At 36.7% G+C, this 23,394-nt stretch overlaps 1 protein-coding gene across 1 annotated transcript in view; it reads right to left on the reverse strand.

Annotated features, from left to right (window-relative positions):
• DHX36 (DEAH-box helicase 36) overlaps positions 1 to 20,899 on the reverse strand; it is a 49,489-nt gene extending 28,590 nt beyond the window's left edge. Inside the window, exons 1-8 of the mRNA XM_082459523.1 lie at positions 20,587 to 20,899; positions 7,771 to 7,895; positions 6,770 to 7,001; positions 5,184 to 5,222; positions 3,623 to 3,793; positions 1,832 to 1,911; positions 1,025 to 1,099; positions 713 to 879 (exon numbers count right to left, since the gene is read on the reverse strand). Of these exons, the coding sequence (XP_082315649.1) occupies positions 713 to 879; positions 1,025 to 1,099; positions 1,832 to 1,911; positions 3,623 to 3,793; positions 5,184 to 5,222; positions 6,770 to 7,001; positions 7,771 to 7,895; positions 20,587 to 20,835 (1,138 nt within the window). The 5' untranslated portion in view covers positions 20,836 to 20,899. The remainder of the gene's footprint in view (positions 1 to 712; positions 880 to 1,024; positions 1,100 to 1,831; positions 1,912 to 3,622; positions 3,794 to 5,183; positions 5,223 to 6,769; positions 7,002 to 7,770; positions 7,896 to 20,586) is intronic.
• Between the last annotated feature and the right edge of the window lie 2,495 nt (positions 20,900 to 23,394).

Here is a 23,394-nt window from a genome sequence, read left to right on the forward strand (position 1 = left end):
AGCTAGTCAAATTTAGTTTCTTTTTTTATTTTTTGGCCACTCTGTGCAGCTTGTGGGATCTTAGTTCCCTGACCAGGGACTGAACCCAGGCCCCAGCAGTGAAAGCACTGAGTCCTAATGGCTGGACTGCCAGGGAATTCCCTCAAATTTAGTTTCAAATCATCTTGACTCTCTGTTAATTATGAAACCTTGGGTAAGCTACTTAACTACTCTGAGGCTGTTTTCTCATCTGTAAGAATAAGAATAGCACCTACTTCACAAGGTATTATGAGGACTGATGAAGACATGCCAAATACACTACCTGGCACATTGAAGGTATTCCATAGTGGTTGCTAGTTATTACTGTTATTAGCAAATTGCCACCCTAGCTTGTAAAATTACATAAAAGCCACAGAAGAATCACAAAAAAAGTTTATAAAATTATTCAAATCTGTGGTTTGACTTCATTGATGTCACCTTAATTATCTGGTGGAAGCACCAAAAGGCTACATGTCTTCACTATAAGAACAGACATGATGCCACCATTTTTTAAAAACAGGCCCAATTCTCTGTGAGACTAGAGGGTAGATGAATATTCAAATAAAATGAATGGCTAAACATTTATTTTGACTACTCTGTACCTAGCACTGTATTAGTTTTCTTTAAAAAATTGTTTCTAAATTCAATGGCTTTGTGATAACTTTCTAAAGTAACAACCATAAATTTTACTCACCAAAATATTCTGAAAATTTCTCAGCATTCAATGTTGCACTCATCAAAACTATTTTCAGGTCAGGTCGATAATTGAGAAGATCTTTAACAACAGTCATTAAAACATCTGACTGTAGATTTCTCTCATGGATTTCATCAAGCACGATATGACTAACACTGGACAAATGCCTAAAGCAGAAGTGTAAAGTTCGTTACCCAGCACAAAATTCAAAAACAGAACCATTTTACTTTTACATAAGTTAATAAAATCCAATTTAATAATTACATCTTCTGATAACATTTAACTAAATGTCCTGAGTTGAAACATACTCACTGGTCTGACTGAAGCCACTGAAGGATAATTCCTGTCGTACAATATAAGATAGAACCCTGTTTCCTTGGCAACCGACTGTGAATGAAAGACATGAGTTAACTCTTGGTTTTCTTTACTAATAAATTACTTAAGTACCACAAAAGTTTAAAAGAATATCTTCAACTTAAAAAATGTTTTCAGTTTTAATGAAAAACTTCATACTTAAATTTTAGTTACTGGAACCCTTACAACAACAGAGTAATGAGACATACTAGCTTCAAGTTCATTATACATTACTTCTGTACAATGTTAATGATTTCTTTTTAAAAGCAAAAGTGCTACCATTCAGAAAAAGACCAAATATTTAGGGAACTAAACTTCTGTTCAGTGATTAGAAAATCAATTCATTTAAAAAGGTAAATGGAATCTTGACCTGCAGAGAAGGACTAAAGAAATACAGTGGAATGGGATAGGGGGTTAAAGACACAAAATTAAATTCAGTCAGGCAGTGGCTGCATGATGGTATCAAAATATACAGAAGGTCAACTCCTTTTCAGGGTGAGTGATGGTCTACTAACATATACCCAGGAAAAATGTTATCTTTCTAATCATTCCATAATGTAAAAGACATCTTAAAATGGCAATCCAAATCTGAGTTTGGGTTAAAAAAATGATTTTGTGGGTTGCAAGCCTCATATGTTGCAGTTACTTTAAATGTTAATTCTAATAGCAATAATCAGCATAAAAATAGGGGAAAGATCTTTCTTCTGAATCTCTAACTTCAAAGTTTCACTAAAATCTACCTGTAAACAAGTGAACATTCTTTACCTCTGGAGACGAATTTGGTATCCGGTACTATTACCATTGCCACAAGATTCTGCCCTTTCGGCAGCCACTCTCTCTGCAACCTTTAATTAAAATAAAGTACAGTTACAAAGAAAACATTTCCTTTAGAGTAAATATCGTGAACACCTATGAAAATCTGGCTGCTGAAAACACTATCCATTAGATTTTCAGAATTAAAAAAATAGAAACAGATATTAAAATCTGAGGTATCTAAAACTGTGTCCCTTAAGAGATGAAGATTACCTGCTTCTTATGTTTACTTCTCATTTCCTCTGAAATTCTCCCTCATAACTATTTTCAAAGCGACTTTCTATAAACCCTCTCTACCTTTTTTAAAAAAAGTTGGAAATCATAATCTAAACTTGTAAAACTTGTATATAATTTGAGGGTAAACATACGTTGATACTTTTTTTTTGTTTGTTTCTTTTTCGTAGAGATTGGTAGGCTTAATTTCTAGTTCTTGGTTATGTTCTTAAAGTTATGGCTGCCAAAGATAAGCTCTAGACAGATGAAATCTTATAATCCAACACTGATTTGTATAACTAAAAGTAACCAACAGTCATCTAGTGACAGAACAGTGATTTATGAGGTTAGAAATAGAAAATATGATTAGTTTTTAAGAAATAATACTTCAGAAGGAAAAGTTTTCAATAATTCTATCCCATATAAACTGACTTGGACCATTACTTCACTTTTTACTATTGATTAAACTGCCCATTCAAATACCAACAGATCTTGGAAAAATAAGCAAATAAATAACCTAATTTGCATTTCTCCTTACTGTCAATATATACAGTCATATATTAGTGAAAACGATAAGATTAGATTTTTAACTTAAGTCAGGCTATATAACAGTGTTATGACAAAAATGGCTTATTTTTCACCATTCTATGAACCTATGCCATTTCTAGGAATATCGTCCTCCCATAAAGACTGCTGCTTTACTTTTTTAAAAATAGTATCTCTTAGAAACCACAGTTTAAAACGTATATAGTAGCTCCTACAAAACACTGCTGTAATTGGTAATGCAGTTCCTGACCAGATTCTGTATTAAATGACTTAGAGATGTAATAAATAGTACTATCATAAAACCAAATACAACCATAATTTAAATTTACACACAGAATTACATAACACTGAAATAAATGTACTATACACACTGAATGTTGTAAGAAACCCCAAACATTTTTAAAGAACATATAACTCATATATTTAACTAGGTCACCTAACTAAACACAAACAAAAAATGTTATTTGTAATAAACATGTACTTATACCTGCTTCATGATAAACCTGAAACAATGCCTTATTTTTTTATGATAAATTCCCTCTTACTGAATTGCATTAAAAAGTCAGAAATACAGCTACCACCACTCAGTGTACTTATATATGGAAAAAAACAATCAAGAGAGCCGAAAACAGTATTGAATGAATCAAGGAGTAAAATGTAAAGCATCTAATGACGCAAATTATTTGAAGCTCCTAATTAACTCTATAAACATTATCAGTTTTTTGTTCTTTTAGTTTTATACTGAAAATTGTCTGGATTTTTAATTTATCTTGAACTCCTAAACATCTATTATCAGTAACAGAGAGAGGTCAATTTTTTGGGCTTTACTATCAAATACTTGTTAACCAAATTTTGCTTTTATAGCAACATATCTTAAACCTAATAAAAAATCACCCCAACCTTCAAAATCAGTAAGTTCTAGCAGGACTACATGGGAGAATGGAAAACAAAGTGGGGAATTTTAAAAAGTGAGAGATTACTTACTGAAATGGCACTAATTCTTCTTGGCTGAGTACAAACTATCCTGCATGCAGATCCTTTTCCTCTTTCAATGTAGTTATCCAAAATGAACTGAGTAACTTGAGTGGTTTTTCCACAACCAGTTTCACCACTTACTACTGTTACCTGATGGTTATCGATCATATTTACCAATTCCTATTTCAAAAGGGAAAGTAAGTGAAGGACATCACATGTTGACTAAGTCTGAAAAGATAGTTACCAAAATCCTACCAAACTGAAGGTAATTGTTTTTAACAAGCATATTAATACTATAAAAATTCTGTTATATGCAATGCTGGCAGTTTGGATATCTGGATCTACCAGTTTTCAAGAGATAAGAAGCACCAAATTATAAAAAGAACAGAGCCATGGCTCTGTTAATGAAAAACACACTGACAAGAACAAGAAGAGACAGCTTATAAATCCATACATAAGAATTAACATAAATTAAAAAGAATGGTGACATGTGGGGCTACTGAGTACAAGGCAGATCCCCTGATACCTAAGAAACTACGAGGAACATTAAGGATTTATATCATAAATCATAAATATGGCTTTGTCTGCAGGACAAGTTTTGTATACTGTTTTCAAGAACAAGGAAGAGTATAATTTAAGACGATTCTCTTTCAAATAATTAAAATAAAGACAAGTTTTAAATACCTAAATCAAATGACTAAAATTCAGATATCTGGAAAACTGCCTACTTGGGAAAGATCTTCTTTCTTAGAAGGTTTAGATAAACACGAATATTTTTAAAGTAATATTCACCGTACTAACAAAACCATCCCACTACTTCAAAGGGGTGTCATAAGGTATCTTTATCTATGAAACAATCTAACATGAAAACCCACCATTTAAAAATTTCTTATCTATTCTACCACCTCATATATATCAGAACAAGTTCCAAGTCTGAACACTGAAATTACAGCTGGCAAGTACTGAGAAGTAGAATGTGACTCATTCATTCAACAAATATTTACTGGGGGTCTATAGAATGTTAGGCACTGTTCTGAGCCAAGAGGTACATAGTGAACAAAACAGACTCTGTCCTCAAGAACTTACACTGCTAGGAGGGGAAGACACACATGTCAGGTGGTAGTAAGTGCTATAAAAAGGAAAGAAAAATAAAGGAAGGTTGAGAAGTCAGAGAAGGATGGGAGACTATATTATTCTACATAGGGTGATTGGATGAGGAAACATAATAAGTTAATTAAAGCACTGTATTTTCAGCAGTGCCCCAATTTTAATTAAAATATTTGATCTCAAATTAAGAGCAAGGGTTATTTATCCAAAGCAACTTACAAGTGAAAATTCTATTTTTAAACTCATGGACATATAAATATGAGAAAACTTCAGGAAAATTGGTTCAGAACTGGGTTTTTTTTTTTTTTAAAGTCCTTCAACAATTCAAAGGAATAAAATGAACTTCCAAGAATATCTTTTAGGGAAAGGTTCATAAATTTATATTTCTTCTTGATATAGAGCTTTAAAAAAAATGTATTTAAACATTTTGCAAATCAAATTAAATAGTGTACATTCATTTTACCTTTTGCATTCCATATGAAGGCAGCTTTTCCCTGAAATGCTGAAATTAAAAAAAAAAAGTTAATTTTTTTACAAAAGAAATGTAATCAAATTATAATCCTGGTAAATAGAATATATCATAGATATATATGCTAAGAGTGCAAAAGTATTTTTTATTACCTCACAGCTTATGTGAGGTGTCAAGACTTAAAAAAAAAGAATTTTTATAAAAAAGAACTAATGAATTTAGCAATGAGATTATAAGCTGTCTGAGGACAGGGAATGTCTTATTCAGTCTTTGGAAAACACAGCAGAATGACAGGCATCTAGCAAGTGGAAAAATAATGTTTAAAAAAAATTTATAACTGAAAGAAAAATATGGCATATTACCAAGGATTAAAAAGTTGAGCTCTTAAACACACCTAAATTTTAGACTTCGTTTTGTTACGAGCTGTGCAACCATAGGTCACTTAACCTGATTCTTTTTCCTCCTCTGTAACAGCCATGCGCAATCTCTTGTACAGGGCTGTTGAGAGGTTCAAATGATGTAGTACATGTGAAGCTTTTACAACAGTGCCTGACCAAAAGGAAGACCACCAACTGTTTTTGTTTTGCACATTTCTTCTTTCTCTGAACTAGATCAATTACTCATCTTCAATAATATTTGAGTTCTGTCCTCCATACAAAGCAAACAGAGATAGTAGCTAACTCTTCTTGCTCCCAAGGCTATAAGACAACTAAAATATTTTGAATTTAATACATCTTGAAATCTCCTGTCCCCAAATCATATTTTCACTCAAAAGGCATCAAAGAGCTACACAGTTTGGTCCTGGATAACCTCAGCTGATCTGTTCTAATGAGGATATCCAACCTTCAGTGACAGTCAATAGATCCTTTATTTCCTACAGGAGATGTGATAATCTGCCTTTCTCAAAATTGGCATTACATATTTGCATATTAAAGACATAGCCCTCAGAATTCCCTCAGTATTTTCTCTTTAAAAAAAAATGTGAACATTTTATTACATCTCTTTCTAGAATATCCATAAAGAATTCAATTTTATGTTTTATCAGGAAGGGACCTTAAAATATCTTGCCTAGCAGGAAAAGAAAATACTGGAAAAACTCAGGAGAATTTCAAAATTTAAAGACACCTCTGTCTTTAAAGTGTTGGTGAACGTAAGCACATCATATAACTTTTGAGGAATTTAATTTTAACATCTGTAAAACAAAAGAGTTGGATTAGATGTTCTAAAAGAAAAAACTTTACAATTCTAACCACCCTTGTCTCTTATGACATCTCACTAAAATGGCCTAGAAATGTTAAACTTAAGAGTGATTTTTTTTTTTCACTTGCACTACCATTTCTCAGAGATTTCTTCCCTTCACCGTACATATAAACTATTGTAGATGAGACAGGCTACTTATGTATAATTCCATTCCCACTACTTTTCTGTACTATAAGGGGGAAAAAAATTCCCAGAGGATGGCTTGTTGAGCAATCTCACTGATTTATATCAGGTAGCTACCTCTAACCATAAATACATTTTTATCAAGTGTCAGAAGAGATGAAAAGTAAAAATATTTTCCCCATCTTGCTTTCCATTACCTGCATTTCAATATACCGAAGGTCAGTTTTTTTCTTTTGGAAATCTTCCAATAATTGTTGGTCTAAAGTTACATCTGGTTCATTTTCTTGCAAGAGATATTCAGAATCGCGGTCAATATATTTGTCCCTGATTCTAAATGGCCTCTTTTCTTGATTTATCAATTTTTTTTCCTGATCCTCAACTTTCTTTACTGAGTTTGGTTTGTTCTCAGCAGGAGCTTCAGTCCCGTATCTATTTTGACAAAATAAAAAAATGATAAAGATTGAATGAAGAGCCACTCAAGTCCTGAAACAAAATAATATATGTTGTTTAATGATTTCAAAGTCATCAAAATCAAAAGCCTTTATTCTTTTCTCTTAGTAGAGCAATTTGAAAATACTTAGATTCTTATAATGAACTCAATTTTTTCCACCCTACAAATAAGACACTGCCAGATAGGTTATGCCTTGTGGTAGTTAAAAAAATAAAAATCCACCCAATAGTCATTCCTCCATTGCAAAGACTCACAGTGTTTCTCTTTATCTAGTTTTCTGAGCCATGTTTTATTTCACAACTTCATTTTCCTGCCACCCTTTCTGAGCTATAAATGGGATGCTACACTACACGGCCCCAGAGAAACTACTTCTAATTTGCCCCTGATGATACAGTTCCTATGATTTTCCTAAAACAGCAGCAATTTAACTTCTTACAGATCTCCTCCACAAGAATATTCCGGAAATACAAAGATGATGGGTAGGAAGAACTAACTAATAACTTCACCAACATCCTATATAGACAATTCCTACCATTTAGATCTCCTGTGGGAATAAATATGCCACCTAAATTTTTAAATCTTTCTCCAAATTTGCTCAATCTACATAAGAAAAAAGATTACTTTGAGGCTAAATTTCACTTATAGAAGAGTCTAAAGATGTTCTTTTTAATATCTTTTTTTTCCGGCCAGTGCTCTGAAAGAAGTGTCACTCTTTGTTCATTTTTAAAAGAATACTTTTTGTTTTACCCGTGATCTTCAGGAGCAAACCAGGATATTTGTGCTTCCGAATCTTTATCATTCTTAGCTTGCACAGAATGTAGCAGCTGCACAATTTGTTCTTCTCGACGTTCATCCATATGTACCACAGCTCTCTATTTTGTGCAAAGGAAAAAGCATCCTTATCAACGTGAGAAAGCATGTGCAAAATTACCTGATGACTAAAATAATAAAGGCAAAGTAACATGTGTTCAACAAACATATATAAAAGAAAGTTAAAGTCACCCCACACTTGCTCTCTAGACCCTTTTCTACTATATGTCTATAAAATTAGCTTTACTATTACCAGCAAAGAAATCATATTTATGTCACTTATTAAAACTTTGGTTCCCTTACTTCCTACCTTTGCATAATACTAATTGTTACAATCTTTTCCTTATCTTAAATTTTAAAAGATACAATTAAATTTATTAAAACCCAAATGTTCTAGTAAAAACAAAAGTTAAAAACTGCAAATACTATTTTGGTTGCAATGAGCATTTTAAGAGCATTTAAATCTCTTACATTATGAGGAGGAGTAAATTGGGAAGTAAGAAGGCTGAGCTCAGAGGGAATAAATAAAATGATCAGTGCTCATGAATATAATATTCCAAACGATGCAGTTACCTCAGAGAATGAGATTTAATTAAAGAGACACCACAGAAAATATGAGTTAGACTGTTTTCTTAGCATAGACTACATGGAAGAGAAAATATGAGTTACACTGTACACAGTAAGAATAAGAACTTTTAAAGACTGCCCTTTTATAATTGCAAAGTATGATTAGCTGAATAATAAGTAAACACAGTAAGTAAAAAAGAAGAGTGCATAGATTTTTTTCCCCAGGTGTGCAGACAAGAAAGATGGCCAAGTTATTGAATGAAAAAAGCCAGATGCAGAAAACATGTGCAATGGGATCTTGCTTTCACCACTATTAAATTTTAAAAAGGTTATTCACTTTTCATATTCTATGCCTTTTGCAGTATTTCTTCCAGATATAATTCTGGCACATAGTACATACCCCCAGAGAAGTCTATCAAATGAATGGATGAATCTAGCTTTTCGAATGAGCATATATGACTTTTGTGTTAAACAATTTTTCTCTTTAAACAAGTAAAACACACACAAAAAGAATACACTGAGATCTCTGGGGAATTCCAGAAGACTTCTGCTGATAAATTATTAAAGGATTTACTAAAAGCATCATTATGCTCATACACTTAAAAGCTCCAATACAGCAAAACTCTAGCTGATAAGAAAGCATTAGGAAATTACAAACTGCAGCAAAACCTATTTACTGACAGACAAAAAAGTCCAAAATTGTAAGTCAGAAAGAGAAAAACAGATCAATATGATACAAAAGGACTTTTTTTCAACACCCGTGGTAGCTGACAAGGTCTTGGTACTCTGGCCGGGTGTCAGGCCTGTTCCTCTGAGGTGGGAGAGCCGAGTTCAAGACACTGGTCCACTAGAGACCTCCCAGCTCCATGTAATATCAAACAGCAAAAGCTCTCCCAGAGATCTCTGTCTCAACTCTAAGAACCAGCTCCACTCAACGACCAGCAAGCTACAGTGCTGGACACCCTATGCCAACAACTAGCAAGACAGGAACACAACCCCACCCGTTAGCAGAAAGGCTGCCTAAAATCATAAAGAGGTCACAGAGACCCCAAAACACACCACTGGACACGGACCTGCCACCAGAAAGACAAGATCCAGCCTCATTCACCAGAACACAGGCACTAGGCACCTCCACCAGGAAGCCTACACAATGCAATGAACCAACCTTAGCCACCGGGGGCAGACACCAAAAACAACGGGAACTATGAACACTGCAGCCTGCGAAAAGGAGACCCAAACACAGTAAGTTAAGAAAAATGAGAAGACAGAGAAACACACAGAAGATGAAGGAGCAAGGTAAAAACCCACCAGAACAAACAAATGACGAGGAAATACTCTACCTGAAAAAGAGTTCAGAGTAATGAGAATAAAGACAATCCAAAAACTTGAAAATAGAACGGAGAAAACACAAGAAACATTTAACAAGGACCCAGAAAAACTAAAGACCAAACAAACAATGATGAACAACACAATAAATGAAATTTAAAATTCTCTGGAAGGAATCAATAGCAGAATAACTGAGGCAGAAAAATGGATAAGTGACCTGGAAGATAAAATAGTGGAAATAACTACTGCAGAGCAGAATAAAGAAAAAAGAATGAAAAGAATTGAGGACAGTCTCAGAGACCTCTGGGAGAACACTAAACTCACCAACATTTGAATTATAGGGGTCCCAGAAGAAGAAGAGAAAAAGAAAGGGACTGAGAAAATATTTGAAGAGATTATAGTTGAAAACTTCCCTAATACGGGAAAGGAAATAGTCAATCAAGTCCAGGAAGCGCAGGGAGTCCCATACAGGATAAATCCAAGGAGAAACATGCCAAGACACATATTAATCAAACTATCAAAAATTAAATTCAAAGAAAAAAAATTAAAAGCAGCAAGAGAAAAGCAACAAATAACATACAAGGGAATCCCCATAAGGTTAACAGCTGATCTTTCAGCAGAAACTCTGCAAGCCAGAAGGGAGTGGCAGGACATATTTAAAGTGATGAAAGGGAAAAACCTACAACCAAGATGACTCTACCCAGCAAGGATCTCATTCAGATTCTATGGAGAAATTAAAACCTTTAGAGACAAGCAAAAGCTAAGAGAATTCAGCGACACCAAACCAGCTTTACAACAAATGCTAAAGGAACTTCTGTAAGTGGGAAACACAAGAGAAGGAAAAGACCTACAATAACAAACCCAAAACAATTTTAAAAAATGGTAATAGGAACAAACATATCAATAACTAACTGAAATGTAAATGGATTAAATGCTCCAACCAAGAGACACAGACTGGCTGAATGGATACAAAAAAAAGACCCGTATATATGCTGTCTACAAGAGACCCACTTCAGACCTAGGGACACATATAGACTGAAAGTGAGGGGATGGAAAAACATTTTCCATGCAAATGGAAATCAAAAGAAAGCTGGAGTAGCAATTCTCATATCAGACAAAATAGACTTTAAAACAAAGGCTATTACAAGAGACAAAGAAGGACACTACATAATGATCAAGGGATCAATCCAAGAAAAAGATATAACAATTGTAAATATTTATGCACCCAACACAGGAGCACCTCAATACATAAGGCAAACGCTAACAGCCATAAAAGGGGAAATCGACAGTAACACAATCATAGAAGGGGACTTTAACACCCCACATTCACCAATGGACAGATCATCCAAAATGAAAATAAATAAGGAAACACAAGCTTTAATGACACATTAAACAAGATGCACTTAACTGATATTTATAGGACATTCCATCAAAAAACAACAGAATACACTTTCTTCTCAAGTGCTCATGGAACATTCTCTAGGATAGATCATATCTTGTGTCACAAATCAAGCCTCAGTAAATTTAGAAAACTGAAATCGTATCAAGTATCTTTTCTGACCACAATGCTATGAGACTAGATATCAATTACAGGAGAAAATCTGTAAAAAATACAAACACATGAGACTAAACAATACACTACTTAACAACCAAGAGATCACTGAAGAAATCAAGGCGGAAATCAAAAAATACCTAGAAACAAATGACAATGAAAACACAACGACCCAAAACCTATGGGATGCAGCAAAAGCAGTTCTAAGAGGGAAGTTTACAGCAATACAATCCTACCTTAAGAAACAAGAAACATCTCAAATAAACTACCTAACCTTACACCTAAAGCAATTAGAGAAAAAAGAACAAAAAAACCCCAAAGTTAGCAGAAGGAAAGAAATCATATAGATCAGAAATAAATGAAAAAGAAATGAAGGAAACAATAGCAAAGATCAATAAAACTAAAAGCTGGTTCTTTGAGAAGATAAACACAACTGATAAACCATTAACCAGACTCATCAAGAAAAAAAGGGAGAAGACTCAAATCAATAGAATTAGAAATGAAAAAGGAGAAGTAACAACTGACACTGCAGAAATACAAACGACCATGAGAGATTACTACAAGCAACTATATGCCAATAAAATGGACAACCTGGAAGAAATGGACACATTCTTAGAAACGCACAACCTTCCGAGACTGAACCAGGAAGAAATAGAAAATATGAACAGACCAATCACAAGCTCTGAAATTGAGACTGTGATTAAAAATCTTCCAACAAACAAAAGCCCAGGACCCGATGGCTTCACAAGAAAATTCTATCAAATATTTAGAGAAGAGCTAACACCTATCCTTCTAAAACTCTTCCAAACTACAGCAGAGGGAGGAACACTCCCAAACTCATTCTACAAGGCCACCATCACCCTGATACCAAAACCAGACAAAGAAATCACAAAGAAAGAAAACTACAGGCCAATATAACTGATGAATACAGATGCAAAAATCCTCAACAAAATACTAGCAAACAGAATCCAACAGCACATTAAAAGGATCATACACCATGATCAAGTGGGGTTTATCCCAGGAATGCAAGGATTCTTCAATATACACAAATCCATCAATGTGATACACCATATTAACAAACTGAAGAATAAAAAGCATATGATCATCTCAATAGATGCAGAAAAAGCTTTCAACAAAATTCAACACCCATTTATGATAAAAACCCTACAGAAAGTAGGCACAGAGGGAACTTACCTCAACATAATAAAGGCCATATATGACAAACCCACAGCCAACATTGTCCTCAATGGTGAAAAACTGAAACCATTTCCACTAAGATCAGGAACAAGACAAGTTTGCCCACTCTCACCACTATTATTCAACATAGTTTTGGAAGTTTTAGCCACAGCAATCAGAGAAGAAAAAGAAATAAAAGGAATCCAAATCGGAAAAGAAAAAGTAAAGCTGTCACTGTTTGCAGATGACATGATACTATACATAGAGAACCCTAAAGATGCTACCAGAAAAGTACTAGAGCTAATCAATGAATTTGGTAAAGCAGCAGGATACAAAATTAATGCACAGAAATATCTTGCATTCCTATACGCTAATGATGAAAAATCTGAAAGTGAAATTAAGGGAACACTCCTATTTACCATTGCAACAAAAAGAATAAAATACCTAGGAATAAACCTACCTAAGGAGACAAAAGACCTATATGAAGAGAACTATAAGACACTGATGAAAGAAATTAAAGATGATACAAACAGATGGAGAGATATACCATGTTCTTGGACTGGAAGAATCAACCTTGTGAAAGTGACTATACTACCCAAAGGAATCTACAGATTCAATGCAATCCCTATCAAACTACCACTGGCATTTTTCACAGAACTATAACAAAAAATTTCACAATTTGTATGGAAACACAAAAGACCCTGAATAGCCAAAGCAATCTTGAGAAAGAAAAACGGAGCTGGAGGAATCAGGCTCCCTAACTTCAGACTATACTACAAAGCTACAGTAATCAAGACAGTATGGTACTGGCACAAAAACAGAAATACAGATTAATGGAACAGGACAGAAAGCCCAGAGATAAACCCACGCACATATGGTCACCTTATTTTTGATAAAGGAGGGAAGTATATACAATGGAGAAAAGACAGTCTCTTCAATAAGTGGTGCTGGGAAAACTGGACAGCTACATGTAAAAGAATGAAATTAGAACACTCCCTAACACCATACACAAAAATAAACTCAAAATGGATTAAAGACCTAAATGTAAGGCCAGACACTATAAAACTCTTAGAGGAAAACATAGGAAGAACACTCTATGACATAAAGCACAGCAAGATCCTTTCTGACCCACCTCCTGGAAAACTGGAAATAAAAACAAAAATAAACAAATGGGACCTAATGAAACTTAAAAGCTTTTGCACAGCAAAGGAAACCATAAAGACGAAGAAAAGACAACCCTCAGAATGGGAGAAAATATTTGCAAATGAAACAATTGCCAAAGGATTAATCTCCAAAATTTACAAGCAGCTCATGCAGCTCAGTATCAAAAAAACAAACAACCCAATCCAAAAATGGGCAGAAGACCTAAATAGACATTTCTCCAAAGAAGATACACAGATTGCCAACAAACACATGAAAGAATGCTCAACATCATTAATCATTAGAGAAATGCAAATCAAAACTACAATGAGATATCACCTCACACCGGTCAGAATGGCCATCATCAAAAAATCTAGAAACAATAAATGCTGGAGAGGGTGTGGAGAAAAGGGAACCCTCTTGCACTGTTGGTGGGAATGCACACTGATACAGCCACTATGGAGAACAGTATGGAGTTTCCTTAAAAAACTAAAAATAGAACTACCACATGACCCAGCAATCCCACTACTGGGCATATACCCTGAGAAAACCATAATTCAAAAAGAGTCATGTACCACAATGTTCATTGCAGCTCTGTTTACAATAGTCAAGACATGGAAGCAATCTAAATGTCCACAGACAGATGAATGGATAAAGAAGATGTGGCACCTATATATGATGGAATATTACTCAGCCATAAAAAGAAACAAAATTGAGTTATTTGTAGTGAGGTGGATGGACCTAGAGTCTGTCATACAGAGTGAAGTAAGTCAGAAAGAGAAAAATAAATACCGTATGCTAACACATATATATGGAATCTAAAGAAAAAAAATTGTTCTGAAGAACCTAGGGGCAGGACAGGAATAAAGACGCAGACGTAGAGAATGGACTTGAGGACATGGGGAGGGGGAAGGGTAAGTTGGGATGAAGTGAGAGGGCGGCATGGACTTATATATACTACCTAATGTGAAATAGATAGCTAGTGGGAAGCAGCCGCTTAGCACAGGGAGATCAGCTGGGTGCTTTGTGACCACCTAGAAGGGTGGGATAGGGAGGGTGGGAGGGAGACGCCAGAGGGAGGAGATATGGGGATATATGTAAATGTACAGCTGATTCACTATGTTATAAAGCAGAAACTAACACAGCATTGTAAAGCAATTATACTGCAATAAAGATGTTAAAAAAAAGAAAGAGAAAACCAAATTATCATATATGAACACATATATGTGGAACCTAGAAAAACGGTACAGATGAACCAGTTTGCAGGGCAGAAATAGAGACACAGATGTAGAGAAGAAACGCATGGACACCAAGGGGGGAAAGTGGCAGGGGGGTGCTGGTGGTGGGATTAATTGGGAGATTGGGATTGACATATATACACTAATATGTATAAAACAGGTAACTAATAAGAATCTGCTGTATAAAAAATAAATTCCAAAAATTCAAAAAATAAAGTCCAAATTTTTTTGCTTTTTAATAACTGTACTACATAGAGATCTTTAAATGGTTAATAAATTAGACTAATGTATCTTTTCTCCGTAGTATAGACTATGCCCTCTCTACTAGGACTGGAAGCTTGCACCTGGTTTCTCCTGGACTCTATCCTATGCACCTTTACCTATGCCAATTTTAATCTGTAGTAATCTGCTGTTAAGAACAGCTACTGTGAGTACACCAGCTTTTCAGAGATTTGTGACTCCTTACAGTGAATTTCAGAACCTGAGGGTGGTCTTGGGGACCCCCAACACAGAGGATCATTATCAGAACACTTTTGCCCTATGCTTTAAATTCTGTAGGTCTTCAGTACATATTAACATTTACTGCTCTGTGTACTTACACTATGTTTTTTCTTGGCCCTTAGAAATTTAAGAATCCTCAGCAATACTTTGATTAAAGCCTCCTCTGAAAAGGAAGCCCCAGGACATAAAGTCATCCTTAAGCACAGGTTTCTTAATTTTTACACCCTTTCCAAACACCTCAAGGGTTCACAGCCATAGTTTCTTTCATTCACTTTCAAAATGGCAAAGATTAAGTAATTTAAGACTGATTGCTTTCCCAATGAAACTCATTCACACTAACGCATTTCTTCAACCAAAGAGAACTTCACATTTTGAAGCTTTTACCTCTACTAGCAGAACAAAGGTCTCCTCCTCACCTTGTTAAATGAATTTTAGATATCCAGAAAAAGGTGGGATGACTGAAAAATGAAATAGCCCCTGAAAATTTTATACTTTTTAATAAAAACATAATATACACTTTTTTAAAAAAAATTATTTTCAACGTGGTTCTCTGCACAATGAGCCCCCAGAGGCTGTGGGCAGTGAATTCAGGAATGCTGAAATTCCAAACCTGGATCTAGCCTGATTCTCTGTAGGTTATCTCCCTCCTAACCTTCTTCCAGTTCCATCATCCTTTACTTTACCTCACCCCCTGCCTGAAGAATCTCAGAATCTCAGACACATTTTATGGTTCATGACTCTTTTATTTTATCAAGGCATTTGATTTTTTTATTATTTCCCCCCCTTTTGGACATCTTCAAATATTCTTTCTGCTTCTAACTGGAAATTCCTAGCAAAGGAGACCCTCAATTATATCCAGCAAATTGTCTTTCTCATCAGCTTCTAATTACCTGTAACTGCTTCAAACTTTCTCCATTCTCTGTAACACACCCATACCACTTTCCTGTTCACCCTCGACATTTTACACACGATATTTCATACAGAAAACAAAACCCAAAGGAAAAGTCCTCAATCGCTTGCCACCAAACCCAAACCCACCTGTATCAGAACCAATCTTTTGCTCTTTTCTTTCCTGTTAAAATGGAAGAGGAATACATTTTCCTAGTTAATCTCTCCACTTAAGCCCTGCAGCCTTCCTTCCACCTCCTCAGGGGTATCTCCGATTAAGATTTATCTTCCTTTCCTAGATCTCTTTCTCTCTAGTAGTCTTTAGGCTGTATATCAATATTCTGGTTTGCTTCTTTACAGATATAAGGCAGAACTGCATTTCCCATGGCCATGTAATGGGAATTTCCAGGAATCAGGGGCGATTTACTGTATCCCTCCCTGCTGCCACCAAAAACAGTTATGCTCCAGATGGGTGGGAGGCTATGTGGACCTCATTCTCATGAGAACTCTAGCGAACTCCAACAGTCAAGTAACGTGAGTAGAAAACAAACCTTTGTTGCTATCAGCCATTAAGGTCTGATTTAGTCTTCTCTGATATATTTACTTTTTTTCTCCACTGGCTCCTTACCATCAGTACATGAACTTGAACAGTCAAATCTCTTCACTTTTAAAACAATAAAAACAAAAATCCTGTCCTGAATTCTCCCACCCCTCCTTTTCCTCTTCCTTCTCACAGGAGAACTGCCTGGAGGTACCCCCATTTCTTCCTCTCTCCTTCTCTAGCCACTCCAGTGCAATCTGGTTTTTACTTCCATCACTCCACAAAAAGGGCTCTCTCTCATCAAGGTTACCCATTACCCTGTTGCTAAATCCAACACACTCTGAACTCTTACCTCACTTGACATCAGTACAGCTATTTGATTATATTTGCCACTATTGATTACTTTCTTTTTTTCATATACTCTTTTCTCCCTAAACAATACTCCTGGATTCCAAAACAACATCCATCTCCTTATTTTTCTCTTCTCTGGCTGTTCCTTCCTAGAGTCTTTCAAGCTTCTCTTGCTCAGCCCATACCTTAAATTTTTTTGTTCTACATTGTACAGCCTGAGTGCTCTGCAGACCAGCAGTACTGACATCATCTGGGACCCTGTGAGAAAAGTTGAATCTCTGGACCCACCCCAGTTCTACATTGCTACAAGATGCCAGGTGATTCAGGTTTGAGAAGCAATGGTCTACAGAGTTCAGGCCTGCACCCACTTCTCTTCTCATTCACTTCTATATTACAACTACTATCCATAGGCCCACAAACTGTCAAATGTTCACCTGCAGTCTAGATTTCTCTAGGCATCAGGTCCACACAGCCTTTAACTTCCTTGAAATCACCACTTGCATGCCCTATAATATCACACTCAGCGTGCTTAAGCTGAGTCCATCGTCCTCCTCCATCAAGCCAGTTCTTTATATAGTCATTAGTGTCATCCATTCACACCTGCCTTCCCCTTCCCTCCAGATAAAATCATTTTGAGTCCACCTCCTAAATCACTTTAAGCTGTCTGCTTCCCTCCATCTCCACTAGCAATGTCCTAATTCAAGCTGTCATTTCTCACCTTAATTACTGCCAAGAGCTACTTAACTGGTCTCCCGGTCCCAGGACTGCCTCTTTGTCAATCCATTCTCTATGCTGCTACCTAGGGTGAATTTAAACACAAATCCAATCATTTCATGTTTTGCTTGAAACGCTTTAATGACTTGCCAGAGTTCTTAAGGGAAAGAATTTCAAAGCCCTGCTTATTTTCTAGTCCAGGAGCTTTCATACTGCGATCTGTAAAATTAAAGGATCATGACCAGTATTAATTTAAAAAAAGGGCAGAAAGGTACAAACAACAAGAACAAAAGCGCCAGGGCAATGTACAGGTAATTAAACATTATTTTATGAAAATTTTTGTTCACTTACACACGTGTGTGCACTGGGTTGCAAATTAAAATATATTCCTTTTTGTAGGAAACGGTCAAAAGTGTAAAAGCCACTGCTCTACCCCCCTTCTCAGTTCCTTGAACATGGTCTTCCTGACCTCTAGGTTGTGGCACATGCTGCTGCCTCGACCTAAAAATCCCTTTCCAAGCCCCCAAATCACAAACACAGACATACTTTGCTATCTTTCAAGTTTCAGCTTAAGGGTTACCTCTTCTAGGCTCTTCCTAATTTGAGTTAGGGGATAAGCCCACATCCTCCTTATTATAATTCTTTAACATTGTATTCTAACCGCCCTATAGTGCCTAACACACCACAATTTCTGTAAGGTAGGGGCTATATCTAGCTTATTAATACAGTGCCTATGATACTGTTTCAAATATATTAGATCCTAAAAAATATCTGTTGAAAGAATAAGCGTGCATCCTTAGAATGCAGTCACTTTGTAAACACAGGTATTACTTAAAAAGTAAAAGCTGTGGAAATTCTGACTGGGAAGCAATCACAAAGGGCTGAACGTGATCAAAGAAAGAGGTAGGATGAGCCAATTACTGAAATACGATATTTAGTAGAGAAAATGGAGAGATACATTTTAGAGAATGATATGAGAACTATAATAAAAAAGCAAAAATAAAAGTATGATTATAAAAGCTTTAATTACATCTTGGGAACATAGGCTCAGAAAGGTAAGTACATAGAGGGAAACCTGATATGTAGAAGCTAAATCGCCAAGATTCCTGGAAAACATGTTAGGATGCACTGAAACGTATGAGATTGAGACTCACTCACTGAGAACTGACTTGGCTTTCACATTGTGAGCTAGAGAATGAGATGATATAAGGCTCTACAAAAGACAGACTTAACGGGGAGTACAAATAGGAGACCAGTTAAGAGCCATGGACAGACAACAAAACAGTGGCTGGATCCATGGTAATTGCTGTGGAGATAAGTGGTTAGATTTGAGATATATTAAGAAGGAAGAGAAAACAGACTCGCTGAAATGAAAGAGAAGAATCAAAAATAAATCTCATTTTGGCCTTGGCAAGTGAATAAATGGTAGTGACTTTTACTAAAATGGAGAAGGTTTGGGAAGGTGGTGGAAATCAAGAGTTTAATTCATAATGACCCACTGCACAACTGGCTTCAGATGGAAATAATAATGAAGAATTTTTCCTGATTTACTTAACGTTTCGTCTGTTTAGTTCTTACTTTTCCCAACTAAACTGTAAGCTCCTTTAATATCATACTTCTTCAGACCCCCATAGCAACATGCATAAAACCTTGTGTGAAAAAAGGGGTAAATAAAATTTGATAAAGAGTTCTTAGGAAGTTACTCTGTACTAATCACTCAATTATTCTTCCAATTTCAAGATGACTTAGATGTGCCTCCCTTTAAAAAAAAAAAAGTTTGCTCAATGAACAAGTTAATTTTTAGTTATTGAAGAAATATATTTTTAAAGAGAAATATAAGTTGTGAAGATAAATAGATAACGCCCCCCCCAATTCAACAAAAATGACATGGATAAAAGAAAAGAAATGGAATGATTTAAAAACAGAAGCCTAAATGGTGATTCAATTACACTCTGTATCTAATATGAAAGATGCTTTTAAAGTCAGTAAAAAGCTTTTATAAAGCTTATATTAAGAAAACTTCGGTTTAATCACATATATAATAATTACTAGAACAGGCCACTCAGGGAACTTTAATGTTTCCTTTACTACAAGTCTTCAGGATACAAATCAAATGGACAATTACCAACCTGAAGACAAGGGACTAAGCCAAATCATCTCTTGAAATTTCTTCCACTTCTAGGATCCTAGGTTTCCTTCTCAAAGAGGAGCTGCTAATCAGCAAAAACCTCCATAGCCCAACGTAAAAACAAAAAACCTGTGTTTGTAACTATTTTAATACTAAGTGGAAGTTGGAGTACTCTTCTGAAGGATCTACATTCAAAATAGTGCTTGATAGTTTTTGTTCCGCGCAAACCAGTGTCTAATGTATAAAGCCGTAATTTTAGAGCTCATTAGGCAAAGAACTTAAAGTGACATTAATTATACTAAGGGAAAGGGTAGCCAGATATACTATGACAGTGACACCCCCAAAAAGTTAATTTCGGATGGACCCTGAATTTAACATCTGTTTTATCCCCGGTTCTCACGTCTTTTAAGCCAAGTATACACTCGCATCTAAATCCCAACTGCTTCAGGTCAGATGCGCATGGCTAACGTTCACCGCTATAAGATCGACTACTGGAAGCTTCAACACTTGCACTTCACAAAGCACATGCACCAGTTAAAAAACCGAAAAGGAAAGAAAAAGTTAGGGGTCAAAGGATGGAAAAGAAAACCTGTCCCGCTTCATCCCCCTCCACTACCGAGTCTCAGATTACCTCCTGCCTCTCCGCTTCCTTGTTCTTCTGGCCTTGTTTCTTCGCGTACCACAAGCCGATTTCGCGGCCTTTCAGGTGCCCGGGATGTCGGCCTCGGCCGCCTCGACCACCCCCTCCTCCGCCGCCGCCGCCGCCACCTCCGGAGCCTCGATTCCCTCCGTGGCCCCCTCCGTAGCTTCCTCCATAACCCCCGCCGGAGCTGCGGGGCCCGCTATCGCGGCCCCAGTTCTGCTGGTAGTCATAGCTCATTGTCCCAGCAGGCCAAAACTCGTGAGAACCTGCAACCGCTGGAAATGGCGACCGGGCCCGGAAGCGGGTGCGCGTCCACTTCCGCTTTGCTTCCGGCGCCCAGTGCAAGAGGGAGAGACGTTGAGCGTCACGAGCAGCCGTTTCCGGTGACGTCACGGGCCGTCGGCCCTGGAGGTCCCCGGATTGGATCAGGTGAAATCTTTGATGTGCCCTCAATTGTTTACCTTTGTACCTTTGGAGGCAGAGCCAGCAGGAGGCTCAGAGGTTTTCTTTCCCGATGCCCAGCATGTGAGGAAACGGGTTTTGGGTTTTACTTTCTTATTTCTCTTGGTAAAATCAGGAGTTTGCTTCCCAGTAGGCCCTGTAAATGTCGACTGGCATAGTAAAAGAACCTGTGGATCGAATGCTTTGTCTCCTAAAGTCCTCAAAAAAATGAAATGAATTCCTTTTTTTTTTTGTAAAGTGGTTATGTCATGAAAACAGCCTAGCATCTGTTTCAAATCTATAATTAAGTATAAAAATGTCCCTGCCTCTTTTAAAAGGTTATCATCGTTTACCACCTTTATCCAAAGGCATAAGATAAGCCTGTGTACTCAAATTCAGTGCAGAGCACTTAGGCAATTTATTTTTTTTTTTTTTTTTTTTTTTTTTTTTCAAAATTTTTATTTATTATTTATTTATTATGTTTATGTTTGGCTGTGTTGGGTCTTCGTTTCTGTGCGAGGGCTTTCTCCAGTTGCGGCGAGCGGGGGCCACTCTTCATCGCGGTGCGCGGGCCTCTCACTATCGCGGCCTCTCTTGTTGCGGAGCAGAGGCTCCAGACGCTCAGGCTCAGTAGTTGTGGCTCACGGGCCCAGTTGCTCCGCGGCATGTGGGATCTTCCCAGACCAGGGCTCGAACCCGTGTCCCCTGCATTGGCAGGCAGATTCTCAACCACTGCGCCACCAGGGAAGCCCCACTTAGGCAATTTAAATAAAACAGCAGCTGAAGATTCCTACGTTCATGTGAAGACGTCTATTGTTGATTAGCACAGGCTATTCTTGTATAATCAAGTGGCTGCTCCACATAGGCTTGCAAATTTACCAGGGAATATCTAGTTCATTTACACATGTGACTGATTTAAAGGTGCTGGGAATACTCACTGAACAAGAGAAGACTGGCATCAGCTTTTATTTGCTTACAGTCTTGAGGAGAAGATAAAGGCTAAAGAAAGGTGTGTTGTGAGTTAAGGAAGGAAAATGCCATATGAAGGGTTCCAGAATGCATCTCTGTGGCAGAAAAATTATTTTGAACAGAGGCATTTGAGTTCCTGAAATCTCTTATCTGCCTAAAAACAGAGCCTCCCAAAAGAACTCAGAACTCTATTGTCATAAATCCCTTCCTTGGGAGAGGAACCAGGGAAGATTGACTTTTGTCATTGGAGACTGCAAATCAGCACCACACCTAAAAAGACATTATAACAAAACCAACATATTTTCCATCTATTCTCATAAGAGCTCATTTATCTTTCCTAAAAGTCATTTGTTTTCCCATAAATACCGTTCTCCTCCTTCCCTTCCCTAAAAGATGGTATATAAGCCCCAAGTTCTCACCACTGCCTTGAGTCACATTTTTCTGTGAACTCCCATAGATATGTGATTATATCTGTTTTATCGCTTGCTAATCTGTTTTTGTCAGTTTAGTCTGCAAGTCTCCAAGAACTAAACATGGGAGGGTAGAGGAAAAAGTACGCCTCCGCAACAGCCATGAGATGTTACAGCAAAAAGAATTTAATTTTGGAGTCAGTCAGTTAGTTCTTTCTAAGGAATGAGAGGGTAAGCAGTGACTGAGATAAGTAGACTTTAGCCAAACTGATGAGGGAGGGAAGAGAGTATTACAGGTGGAGGGAATGATGTGCGTGAAGAAAGATGATAAAATGTTGGAGAGTGGGAAGATTCCACACTGAAACTTAAGAGACTAGTGGTGAAGGCCAAAGGGGTAGAAAAGAGCCTGACCATAAAAGACCTTACATGCCACAGAAAGAACAATAATACATTTTAAGTAGGGGAGTGATTACTTTGACTGCTTTGAGTAGAAAGGAATGGAGGAGGCAATAGTGGATGTAGAGAGACTAGTTAACAGGCTGTGGTGTAGGGGAGACAAAATGGGATGACAGAGCAAGATAGAATATGGGAAGGACTGGCATTGAGATCCTAGGAAAAATAATTGTCAAGATTTAATGATTCACTGGATGTAGAGAATTAGAGGAAAGGGTCAGATGGCTCCCAAGTTTAAGATTTGAAAGATGACCTAATGGAAAGGTACCATATCCTGAGATATGAGGAACATAGGACGAGGAAGATTTTGGGGGGGTTGGGGGAGGGTTGAGTTAATGTGTATAATTAACACTTGTAGAGTTTGAGGTGCCTGTAAAACATACAAATTGAGATGTCTAGAAAGCAGTTGGTTATATGAGTTAAAGATGCAGAGAGAGCAGACTGAGATTATACATTTTGGGAGTTCTGGCAAATATTATAGGAATGAATAATTCCAATAAGTGTACCCATTGGGCACGCCTGA

Source organism: Balaenoptera physalus (genome assembly GCF_965194825.1).
Source record: "Balaenoptera physalus genome assembly, chromosome: 4".
In the NCBI taxonomy this organism is placed as follows: domain Eukaryota; kingdom Metazoa; phylum Chordata; class Mammalia; order Artiodactyla; family Balaenopteridae; genus Balaenoptera; species Balaenoptera physalus.